This window comes from Triturus cristatus, chromosome 1_1 (assembly GCF_964204655.1).
Source record: "Triturus cristatus chromosome 1_1, aTriCri1.1, whole genome shotgun sequence".
Taxonomy (NCBI): Eukaryota; Metazoa; Chordata; class Amphibia; order Caudata; family Salamandridae; genus Triturus; species Triturus cristatus.
The window spans coordinates 79345268-79358186 of NC_140579.1; the positions used below are offsets into that span (position 1 = coordinate 79345268).

At 41.4% G+C, this 12919-nt stretch overlaps 1 protein-coding gene across 3 annotated transcripts in view; it reads right to left on the reverse strand.

Moving 5' to 3' along the window:
• The window catches only part of LOC146869499 (E3 ubiquitin-protein ligase TRIM39-like), a 155167-nt gene extending 143571 nt beyond the window's left edge, over positions 1-11596 (reverse strand). Inside the window, exons 1-2 of one of the 3 annotated variants that reach the window (XM_085600901.1) lie at positions 11505-11596; positions 1577-1990 (exon numbers count right to left, since the gene is read on the reverse strand). In XM_085600901.1, the coding sequence (XP_085457027.1) occupies positions 1577-1987 (411 nt within the window). In that variant the 5' untranslated portion in view covers positions 1988-1990; positions 11505-11596. Of the gene's footprint in view, positions 1-1576; positions 1991-11180; positions 11344-11504 lie in introns of those variants that run through there. The other 2 variants (XM_085600829.1, XM_085600992.1) reach the window with 2 other exon arrangements.
• Between the last annotated feature and the right edge of the window lie 1323 nt (positions 11597-12919).

The following is a 12919-nucleotide window of genomic DNA, read 5'->3' on the forward strand; positions in this document are numbered from 1 at the left end:
GATGTGTTACCACGTGTGTCCTCGGACAATGGGGGTCTGGATTGCATGTGCCAAGAAGAGAGTCTTTATGTTAGTATATATAAAAGGTAAAACGTAAATGTAGGGGGTTAAAGGAGAAGTGTGAAGAGAGGCCCCCGAATGGAAACAAGCGGTCTGCACTTTTCAAGCACTCGTGCTTGTGGCGGCATTAAGCTTGTGGGAGTGAGCAGTGGCGAGCAGGGGCCATATGTCTGTAGTTAATGTGGCCGCGCCGCTGCTCGCCCCCGCAAGGTGGATGCCGCCACGAGTGCGAGTGCTTGAAAAGTGAAGACCGATGCCTAAAGGCCCTCTCCTAGAGCAACGCATGCGCACTGCCTAGGCGAGACCAAAAAAAAAAGAGTGTGTATGACACCTGCTGTGAATGACGCCTCTGATCAAGTGAGGTGTGGACATGAGATTTTTTTATCATTTTTTTTATAAAGCTTCAGACATGTAACCTGCAGTGTAGTTCCTAATTTTTGAGCCTTTTTACATGCTTATTCTGAGAGAGTCCCCAGTTCCTGAAAATATGACCCATCTCGGTGTGTCAACCCCCTTACTACATCGCAGTTCTAGGGTTGAAAGGGGGATCATGTAATCAGGAGTAGACCTGAATCATCAGTATCATGCGAGAGTGGGACAGCAGGACAGGTGTCCCCAATGCTGACCAGCAGGCAGGACAGAATATCTGAGGAGATGACTGAAAGAGCAGGGGCAGCTGGCACGGATCGGGGGTGGAGAGGTACAGGGGAGGGGGGTGGGAGGAGAGGGTAAAGAAAAAAAAACGTACCTCCTCGCCGCGTCTCCCCTCTGTCGTCTCTCCGTGTCTCTCCCGGCCAGAAAAGGAAGCACCCAGGCTCCCCTAAACCACTGGTCTGATCACTGTGGTTCAGCGCTCAGCCATGGACTGGGAGCCTTGGCATGTTCTCCACACAGGCTGTAATGCATCCTGGGTGGAGAACATGTGAAGTGCGCATGACTGTTAGGCCGGCCCAAGAGTCCCCACTGCTCCTTCCCCTGCTCTGAGAGCAGAGCAGCTCCGCCCCACAAAGCTGCAGCTCAATAAAAACCTGCTGATCACCCACTGGAAGGGTGTGCACAGAGCACTTCTATGAATTACAATGTATGATATTATTGTTAAAAAAAATGAATCTGTTCATTCCCTTAAAGTGCTTAGTGAAAGCAATATAGGTGGATGGTTTATTTGTTTTGACTGGCAGTAAAGGATAAAGGCCGGGGAATCCGTTAAAACTACATCATCATCTAATTTTAAAGACTGTCAAGTGACTTAGCCTTGACCAAAAGCAAGAGAGTGATAAGAAACCTTCGGTTTTTAGTTATGCAAATCAGCACTATAAAGACAAAAAAGGGAATGCAAGGCATTAGGTGATATTAAGGCGCTAGTGGGATAACAGCATGTAAGGCAGGTGCATTGGGTGCAAGCTGTTTGCAACTCACACATCTCTGTGAATCATGATTTGTAGGAGAGACATGAGCCCTAAAACCAGAGACATACTGAAAGTGTAAGACATGAGATACCCGATTGACTCATACATACCCTGCACCCCTGGGCGGCCTCTTCTATGGGATGCACAGTGTGAGACCTGTGATCCCTGGAGCGGTCGCACACCACGCAGATGAGTTCCTGATCGTCTTGGCAGAACAGCTTCAGTGATTCCTTGTGCTTCTCACACAGCAGCTCCTTTGTTGCCTCCTTTTTAGTGTTCAACTGCTTGACCAACTCTACAACATTGCGCAACTGTCTATTGGCCAGAATTCTTTTTTGAGCAGATACTGTGAGACACTGGGGACAAGAGAAATCCGACTGCAAATCTCTCCAGCTCAGACCCAAACATGAGCGGCAGAAGTTGTGTCCACACGCCGTGATCACTGGATCATCAAAGTAATCAAGGCAGATGGGGCAAGAGGATTCCTCTTTTAGAGTCAGTATTGGATCTACGGCAGCCATGTCCTTGTGAAAGGAAAAGAAATGTTACATTCATTTATTGGCACAGCTAAAAGATCATGATATAGCAACAACTATGAAGGAAAAATTAAAACCCATCACACTGACGCATACAACTTCTTGAACATTCCTTGTGTTTTGGCAGAAGACACTAAAACGTATACGATCTAAGGTACCTTTGCGTCTCAGTCTGTTTAATGTTCTACCTAACGCTGGTATTTCATTGCAGTCTTAGCATACACATACAGAGAATGGTGTTCCATTTCAGTCAAGGGTCCATGGACTCTACCTATACTTGTCTTCTGAGAGATCATTAAGTACCTTTGTGGATATAGAGGCTTTGACTTTGACTGCTTTAAAAGAAGCTACTAATTGGCTTGCTATGGTACTGCACCTAGTGCAAAGAGCAGCTCTTCCAATGATCAAACATGGCAGTTACTTTCAGAATAGGACTCCTACCCTAAATCATCAACACAGGCTGTTGATGTACTTACGAGAATCAATCAGCACAGCCTGCTTAGCAGCTCTGCATGGATCACACTCAAGCTATTTGGAGAACAAATTAACCTGGGAGGAAATGGAAAAGCCTGTAGAACCTAGAGTTTGGTGCTGATAATCACAACAACTAGTGTTACGACTGTATTGTGATGCATGTTTTCGGAGTTAGGTCTTTGTGTTACTTTGACTAGCACTGCATCCTGCACATTTACTAGTAACTTCCAGACACACATCTTTAGAAATGTACATATCTAACTCTATCTTTATCGAATTTAAAAATACAGTATTAAAAATTCCTACAAATTCATCAGGCATTTCAGAGAATAAGAATTTCCTGCATTAGTTTGCCATATATTTTTACTACAAACACACATAATTAATATAACATATTTTAATATAAAGTGATCTTTTCTACAGAATATACTTAAAGATGCTAAATTGCACTAAAAACTACCGTTTCTGGATGAGCAGAATATTTCTAGCAATTGTAATTAAAATGTCGAATGACTTCATTGCAAATAAAGTGTCTTGTGCTTCACTACGTGCTCTTACCCCATACTTCTCAAGTAACAGACGCAAAATCCTTTTCATGCACGTTTACTAAAATGACCTCTACCTCTTCAGAGCACTACAATTCTCACATCCTATTCAAGTAGGCTTTGGCTCAACTAGGGGGCAAGGAGTTGGTGTTAGTGATGGTCCGGCACAACCAGATTGTTGCCCCTTAAAACCTCTGCATCCGTTTGCCAAAGGGGCGGGGGAGAGTTCAACAACACACTTGTGTTTACATATACTCTTTTTTTTTTTTTTTTTTTTAAATTTGTATTTTTATTGAAGTACTTTAGTTACAATAAGGATTACTGGTCAAACATATACAGTATCAAATACCATAAAAAACAGCTTCAACATAAAGGATTCTCACATAATAAAGTTAAACATCATCCACTAAATAACCATCAGTCCGAATCAAAAAAAGAACCCCAAATTTTATCAAATTTTCTCCCACCTCCCACCCGCAGAGCATAAATTTGTTCACTCTTTCTTACTCTCCTCATTTTCTGTATCCACTCTAATTTACTTGGAATCTGTTTTGTCCGCCAGTTTTGCAGTAGTAAAGATCTTGCAACTACCGTTACTATATACAATAGTTTAGTCAATTGGGCGGATATTTTAAGATCTGAATCAAAACCATATAGTATCAGTTTTTCATTAAAAGGGAGCGTAATTTTGAAATTAATCTGGCAGAACACAAAAATATCGTCCCAAAATTCCCTTATATTGGTACAGTGAGCCATTACGTGAGACCAGTTGGCGGAAATGTGCTGAGTACATCTGAAACAGTTTGAAGGATAGTTTGAATACATTTTGGAAATGGCAGCAGGAGTACGATATAATAACCATTTCCCCAAAAATAACATTCTTCGCCAATTAGCTCCCCGAAGTATATTAAAATTAAAATGGTTAATGGTCTTCCAAGTATTCATAGATAATACATGGTTTTCTTGTTCCTTCCATTTTTTAATTACTTTTTGACTTAAATCCGTTTCCCTACTATATGCTAAGCAACGTTTCCATTCCCCTGGTCTCTTTATACACTCATTTATCAAGAGATCTTTAACCAATTGCGTTGGTTGATTAAGCTGTTCAATATCAAGTTGGCCCAAAAATTTAAAAATAGTATTATATGACAAAACCAACAAAAAATTTGTCTGAACAAGACTTGCCATCTCTCTAGGAGTTATCCAGCCTCCATTTTTTAAAAAATCAGCTACTTTACTAAATCCTACTCTGGCCCAATTGTCCACTATATCCGATCTACCTTTAATACCCATCAGTGGAAAAATACTGGACAGTGGAGTTGTTGCATTAACTAGTGGGAGTGAATATCTATTAAACATAACAGTACGTTTTTTAAGAAACCATAAGAGAATCTTATAGCGAACTAATTTGGGGGATTTAAAAATCTGCAGGGGAGGGGGTTGCTCATTTTCAAAACAAATTAGATCGAAGAAACAATTAATAAACAAATTTTGACCTAGAGTTTGATTCCTGAATCTCGACAGATACTGTATAAAATAGGCATTATAATAATCTCTAATATTTGGCAGAGAAAGTCCTCCTTGATCTAAATCAGCATAGAGAGTATTGATTGCTATACGAGGAGGCTTCTTTGCCCATACGAATGCAGAGAACATAGATTCAATCTTGGAAAAATACGTTCCTGATAAAAAACAAGGAATAGTAGAAAACAAAAAATTAAATAATGGAAGAATGGACATTTTTATCAGGGCAACCCGACCCAGGATTGATAGTGGCAGGGAGTTCCAGCGTGTAAACATTAAGCGGATTTTAGAAAGAAGGGGATCGAAGTTAGGCATATATAAGTCCGTAACTGACTGTGAGAAATAGACCCCGAGATATCTTTTGGGTTTAGTATTAATGCAACACTTTAGATCGGGATGTATTTCTGGATCTCTGTTCCCACAAATCAGAATCTCTGTTTTCTTTTTGTTTATCCGGTAACCCCCTAAGGCTTCGAACTCTTCGAAGATCTGAAGCATCTTAACTTGCGAATGAAGCTCAGGTTTAATTAATAACATAATATCATCCGCATAAAGTTTGATCTTACTTATTGAAGGAATAGGGGGAGAGATATTAACACAGTTCCTTATTGCAGCCGCAAGGGGCTCAATAAAGAACGCAAACAAGACTGGGGATAAGGGACATCCCTGTCTCGTACCTCTCTTAACGAAAACAGTACCGACCATTACCGTATTTATAATAATATTTGCTTTGGCCATAGTATACAGATTTCGAATTAAATTTACAATTTTATGGGGAATACCAAAGTGCCTTAAAATAATAAAAAGTGTCTCCCAAACCACCAAATCAAACGCTTTTTCTGCATCTAATAACAAAATCAATGCTGGGATCCCTCGTGTCTCAAAATAATCTAAGGCATCAACTAAATAATGTGTGTTTGTAAACAGTTGCCTTCCTGGAATAAAACCGTTCTGATCCGGGTGGATCAATTCTGTTGAGATTTGATTCATGCGCATTGATATTAATTTAGTAACGATTTTATAATCTGTGTTTAGTAAGGTAATTGGTCGGTACGAGTTTGGGTCTTTAGCATCCTTCCCCTTCTTCAGAAAACTCACCACCGTTCCTTCTCTAAAAGAGTCCGGGATCGAGCCTCCTTCCAACATCGAATTTAATAATAACAAAAAAATATTTGAAAAAGTGCAAAAAAACATTTTAAAAAATTCCGCTGGAAATCCGTCTGGGCCAGAAGCCTTCCCATTTGGTAGGTTTTTGACCACCAATTCTACCTCTTCCACTGAGAAAGGGCATAACAATGCTTCCTGATCGGTTTGAGAAAGGCAGGGCAATGCACAATTTTCTAAAAAATCCGATAGTTTTATTTGATCAATACTATGTTGCTGACTATAGATTTTATTATAGTGAGTGAGCATTATCTTCCCTACCCCAATCGAGTATCTATTTGAGTCGCTGGGCATCTTAATTCTCTGATCAAATTAGCCGTTGCTTGTTCTCTCACCTGCCAAGCTAGGAACTTCCCAGTAAAATTACTGTCTTCATATATTTTTTGAGAATGTCTGCGAAAAATCTCCTCGCTTTGAGCATAATAATGTGCGCTTAATGCCCTTTTGGCTTCATCTAATTGATGTGAAATCGTATTGGATGAGTTTGCCTGTCTTAATTTGTTTAAAGCTTGTATTCTTTGTTCCAGCGCCTCTTTTTTACTTTTAATTGCTTTAAATACTGCTGCATCTTTACTTATAATTATACCACGGATAAAGGCTTTCATAGCATCCCAGATAATATTAATCGGGGCCGAGTTGACATTGCGAAATACAAAATCATTGATCTCTGTTTTCAAAGACGTTACCCACATTTCATCATTCAAGTATGTTTTGTTGAATACCCAACGCTTAGGAGTCTTTGAGTTTGGATCCAGAGCAAAATTAATAACCAACATTGCATGATCTGAGAACCCATTATGAATAGGCCTTTGATTCAACATATTAAGCTGTTTAGAGGCTAGAAAAAAGTCAATCCGTGAAAAAGACTTAAACCTGCCTGACCAACATGTATATTCTTTTTTTGACGGGTATTGAGTGCGCCATGGATCACAAAGGTCCAAAGTTTTTTTATAGTTAAGAATAACTTTCAATGATTTAGGTTTGACTTGTTTCCTAGATTGCGTGGTCTTATCCAGCCGTAAGTTCATAATTAGATTGAAATCTCCTCCAATAATAATATCTCCTGCCACCATCAGTAAAGATTGAAATAGATCCTCATAAACTGAGGAGCAATCGTCTACCGGAGCGTATAAACTGACGAATGTAATAGGTCTCAATCTATTTTTTATTCTACAAGAGGCCCAGCACCAACGTCCTGATGCATCCTCATTTGTTTGTATGATCTCAGGATAAATATTCTTATTCAGAAATATGGCAACCCCTCGCTGAGCCTCTGAAAATGAAGAGAAACCACGATATGAGGCCCATTTTTTAAACATAGAGAATTGATCCAATTTTGCATTTGGGATATGAGTCTCCTGCAGCAATATTACCGAAGGATTTTCCGACTTAATCCATAGCTCTATGGCCCGTAGTTTCTTTTTGTTATTTAAGCCGTTCACATTGAAAGAAATAATTTTCAAACAGTCACTACTCAGTATTTAGATAGATTACATATTTTCTGGAGGAATCTCTCATTTTAGTAAACAAAGAACCACCTATCAGGCATAGAATAGTTAATGAAAAACATAATAATAGACCTAGCACTAAAGACTTCATTATTTTAACCCCTACAACACACCCACCACCCCCCCAAACCCCACCCTCCAATCGCCCCCCCCACCCCCACCATTGGCCAAGATTCCCCAACCCACGCAGACCAATGGTTCCAACCCCCTGCCAATCGGGTGACATCTCTCACCCCCTGGACCCCCTGGACTCCGCACTCCATCCTGTGCACCTGATCCTCCCCTCACCCTACCAAAAAAAAAAGAAACATCATCTAACCACGACCGTCACAACTATCAGTCTATATTTAGGGAAAGAAAAAAACCCCAGACCCAACAAAATCCAAGTCCAAGTCCTTAAAGACCATAAATTTCCCAAATTTTTCCAAATTTATCCTTATAAAGAGCTGGAAATGTCCCGGAGTAGTTCCTGCGCTGCTGCAATATCTGACAACATAAAAAATGTGCCTTTCACTAAAACTTTGAGTTTGGATTGCTGTGCTATCGTGGCTTGAGCTCCTTTAGCTTTAAATAATTGTAGCATCTGGACAAACTCTTTTCTTCTACGAGCAGCAGACGCAGACATGTCTGAAAAAATGCGACACTTCACGGTTTCATTGACGAAAAATTGTCTTTGCTGAATTGCCGTTGAAAGAATAGTCTCCTTAATCCGTATGTCCGAAAAATTCAATAAAATTGTTCGAGGAAGGGAAGAATTTGGGAAAGGCTGAGCGGGAACGCGATGTGCTCGCGTAATAGTCAGGTCGCCCTCATGATTAGGGATGACTTTAGATTTCAAAAAAGAGGTGACCCACTGCAGCGTGCTGGGCCCTTCAAGACCCTCCGGAACCCCCACTATGCGTAGGTTAGATCGACGATTATAGTTCTCTAAATCGTCCAATTTGGATTCAAGAGCACGTGAGGTGAGGGAGAGCTGATTTGTGTCCTGTTTGACCTTAATCATTTGATCCTCCAAATTAGAAATGCGGGTTTCGGCTTCTTGCAATCGAGCGGGGAATGCGGAAAAGAGATCTTCCATTTTATCCAGACGTTGATGGATTAAAGCTAGCTCAGATCTCTGGAACCTCTCTTAAAGTATGTTTACACAGACTTCAAAGCAATAAAAACTTTGATGGGGTCCCAAAACACACTTGAAATCCAAAGCATTTTACATAGAACCCTAAGAACTTCCCACTTTTATCCCCATTTTACTCATAACCGACTGGGGCATTTATTAAAATCCCAGTAGCTATCAGCCAGGTATTTTTAAAGCTTAGAAATCCCCCATCCCTATTCTCTTACATATCATTTGATATCATTCAGTAGTCCCAAATAAACCACTGGGTGCAGCACGCCCAGTTTTGCAGTGGACCGGAAACAAACCCAATAATGAAGCATGCCACCAAGGGATAACGCTGGTGGGTGAGGGTTCGACATATAAAAATAATCATGTTTTGCTTATTTGTATAAAAAGCCTACACGGTCCATTTAGCAGAGATGGGTTCTCTAACTTGTGTGGAGCTGGGTACATGCCTAATTTTTCAGATAAAGACTGACAATGTCAATTCTTATCATTTTGCATTAGTGTACGGAAAATTACTTTAAAAATCTGGCTTTGATACGGCCCTTCTGAACCTATGCTAGACAATCCTGCCCTAGCTAGATGATCAGAGCCTATGTATTTTCACTAAGTCATGTGCAATACATTCTACCATTCCTGGCTACTTGGCAGTGGTGTACACACTTTACACACTGCACCTTTTTAGGACATCACAATGAACGTTATACTATATAATGCAAACTTTGATGAAGATGCAAACTTCCGAGTCCTGGTATTAATATATCCATGAGGTACTGGAGTACACTATAGTAGCATGATGTCATTGGGGTGCTGGGGTAACCATTTTAATTTGTGATGAAATTGCAAGTGCTTCACATTTGACTTTTACACGCCACTAAAATGAACCAAAATGCACAATTTTGCTTTAATTTTCAAACAAATCTTTGGAGTGAGAAACACTACTGATTGTAGTACCTCGTGTGCTGCACTCACGTGCCTTGTAATATTTCCCATGTCTCTGATGCACATAACCTAGACTGAAGTGCACAAAGATCCTTCATTGTCACACACAAAGAAAAATATTTAGAGGGAAGATTGGTCCTAAGATAACTGATCTCAGCATTATTAAGTGAAGTTCCCTTTCTACCTTAAAGCAGATAATCGTACCTGACTGAAGTTATTACTCAGGTTACATAATGTTTGAAATCTACCTCTTTGGCCTAAATGCTGCTCTTTATTGCCCATCAAACCTTATGGCCCCACGGGTCACTTCTAAATAGGCCTCACCAATAGACCAAAATATAGAAGCTCCACTCTAGACATAGTGTTCACCTATCCTGCACCTAACCAATTTTAAGAAACTATGGATGCTGCTTGGAAAAAAATGGTTGCTTCTTTGCATAAGAAATTGTGGCGCCTGTGAATGGACTTGACTCCATAGCTAATTCTTCAACTTTTTCAGGCCTACTTTGCCTGTACTCAGCTTAGTAGAGCTGACAAACAGAAGGAGAAAACTATCAAACCAGTTTAAATTGCCACAATGCATTTTTGGTATGCCGTTTTGGTTGCCTCATTTAATTAATGTTATGTGTTTTGGCCACAAATCACAAGCACACTTTAATAATGACTCGGAAGGTAATAACAGTCTTGTTAATTGATTCGTGGATTAAAAATCAGGTACTCATTATAATCACGCCATTATCCACCGATAGGATTGTCACTTCATACTTTCTGTCAATGGGGAAATCTACAATTATTTCTTTTAACTGGATAGATAAAAAGATTACATAAGAGTATTAAAACATAAACTTTCTTTCAATCTGAAAGGATACTCGCAGTGTGATGTGGGTGGTAGGGCGACACTGCGATGAAGACAAGACATAGACAATGAGTGCTGGGCATCACCGGATCGTTCAGCCAGTCCCCTTTTCACCAGCCTCAGGTGACGCCTGTGTTTGGTGGGGGTGTGAGAGCCAGGAACAGCCCTCTGGAGGGGCTGCGCTGTGGCACGGCCCCAGGACACTGCACTAAACACCAGCCGTTGAATGTCTGCAACCTGCGGTGTGGCCTGCTTTCATAGAATGCAACTCAAAGTCTTTTTCCACGGGTCCTCAAAATGCACTCGTTTATGCAACATCCTTCAAAATAAACTGTGAAATATACTGCGGTTCATGTTTAGAAATGGATGAAATATTAGTCAGAAGCATTAGCCTCAAGTATATCATGTACTAGTTTCTGGGCCTACATGACAATGGATAGTGAGGCGAACAAGATGTCACATTGCTCACTTTAAATCCAGTAAAGCCTGACAATTCCTCACTTTAATCACACTTGCTTGTCTCGACAAAAATATTTCACCGCCTTGTGCAGCAATGCTCAATAGCTTTCAAAAACTTTGAGGGCTTGGAAAAAGTTTAACATGTGTGAAGCTCTTCATGTGCAACTTTTGCCGACTAGATCATAAACAAGTCATTAAATGCTATGCAAGGAATACTTTGCAAGACGATTGTGTAAATCATTGAAACATGTTATTGTAATATTATTTTTGTCGTTTTCCTTTGGATTGTATTAGGCGCATGGCATTGTTGAGACTTCGGGCTTTAGCATGCATCTTAATGTCTGTATTTTATTAAAAGTTCAAGCCCTGCCTCTCCACATACTGCTTCTATCTTGAGTATCAGTGAACCGTGGCAGGCACATCAAGAGAGCCCGCTTCTTAAAGTCTGTATTTTATTAAAAGTTCCAGCCCTGCCTCTCCACATACTGCTTCTATCTTGAGTATCAGTGAACCGTGGCAGGCACATGAAAAGAGCCCGCTTCTTAAAGTCTGTATTTTATTAAAAGTTCCAGCCCTGCCTCTCCACATACTGCTTCTATCTTGAGTATCAGTGAACCGTGGCAGGCACATGAAGAGAGCACGTATCTTAATGTCTGTATTCTATTAAAAGTTCCATCCCTGCCTCTCCACATACCTATTGCTTCTATCTTGAGTATCAGTGAACCGTGGCAGGCACATGAAGAGAGCACGTATCTTAATGTCTGTATTCTATTAAAAGTTCCATCCCTGCCTCTCCACATACCTATTGCTTCTATCTTGAGTATCAGTGAACCGTGGCAGGCACATGAAGAGAGCACGTATCTTAATGTCTGTATTCTATTAAAAGTTCCATCCCTGCCTCTCCACATACCTATTGCTTCTATCTTGAGTATCAGTGAACCGTGGTAGGAACAAGAAGAGAGCACCGCAGCAGAGGCGAAACAGAACCACGGCTGTGAAAACTAACGAAGGACTAAAAGAAGAGACGCTTCCGCATATCCCATAGCTACCGGTACAACATGGGGCTCCGGCGGCCATCTTGAAATTCCAAGTCACCCCACGGCCTGTAAAATAGCATTGATGATAAAGCATAGAAACTAGTGGTATCTATTTGCATATCTCTAATTTACACAATATAAACGATGTATACATTGATAATTCCATATATTTCAAATTGCCATTTGTTATTCTGTTATGCACTTTAAAATACTTGGGGAGAAGAGTTGGCCTAACGGCTAGGGCGCTCCATCTCGGACCTGCGGAACTGGGTTCGAGTCTCAGTAAGGACGCTAAACTTCCTGTGATTCTGGGCAAATCACTTAATCTCCCCGTGCCTAACAAAGAATGAATGTGTGTCCTGATGCTATGTAAAGCGCTCTGATACCTGATTGGATACAGGTCAAGTTCACTCTATGTAAAACTCTGGGGGGAAAAACCACACAATTATGAACTATATTTTATTTATTAAAAGTTTTTGCATCTATTTAAAATAATGCAAAAATGAAAGTGCATAATATTTTCTTCAATGAACAAGGAGTTAAGCTGCATTTAAGTTTCAGTTTTGTCATTCTTAGGTCCTGATCAATCAATCAATCAGGGTTTTGTAAAGCACAACTACTCACCCATTACGGTCTCAAGGCACTGAGGGGGGATGGAAAAAGGCAGGGCCGGCATCGGCCCTGCCGCAAGTATGGCGGGGCCCCGACCCCCTCCCCCCCTCGCCTGCTCTCCCTGGTGCGGCGCGCAGCGGGGATTGGCTTGTGAGGGCTCCACTTTGACCCGGAAGCGATTTAGGCGCTTCCGGGGCAAGGGGGAGCAGGGGGCAGGCCGGTTAGAACCGGCCCAGTAATACATGATAAAAGGCCGGGAAACGCGGGAGTCAGTCTCTTTGTCCTGCGCACCCAGGTCTGCCGCACCCAGCCTCTAGGAGGCTGTCAACCTTTTTGTCTTTTTCTCTCCCTACAGGTTCGCGTGACACGGTGGCCGGCGGTTCCTGGCTCGCAGCGGAGTGATGGAGCCGGCAGATACGGGTGGAATTGAGGCACGTGCTTCCAAGGTTTGCTTTTCGTGGTGGACAGCGGTTTCTGTCTCGTAGTAGAGAGCAGACGTCGGAGTGGGCGAGAACGTACGGAGTGACGGAGCCGGCAGACCTTGGGGGAATCGGACGCCGAGGAGTTGAGTGAGGCACGCGCTTCCAAGGTAAAGGGAGATTTAGCTCAGCGGGGAAGCGTGTGCTTGCTGATTAAGAGGTCGGGAGTCACTGTGGTCTAAAAGTGAAAGAGCCCA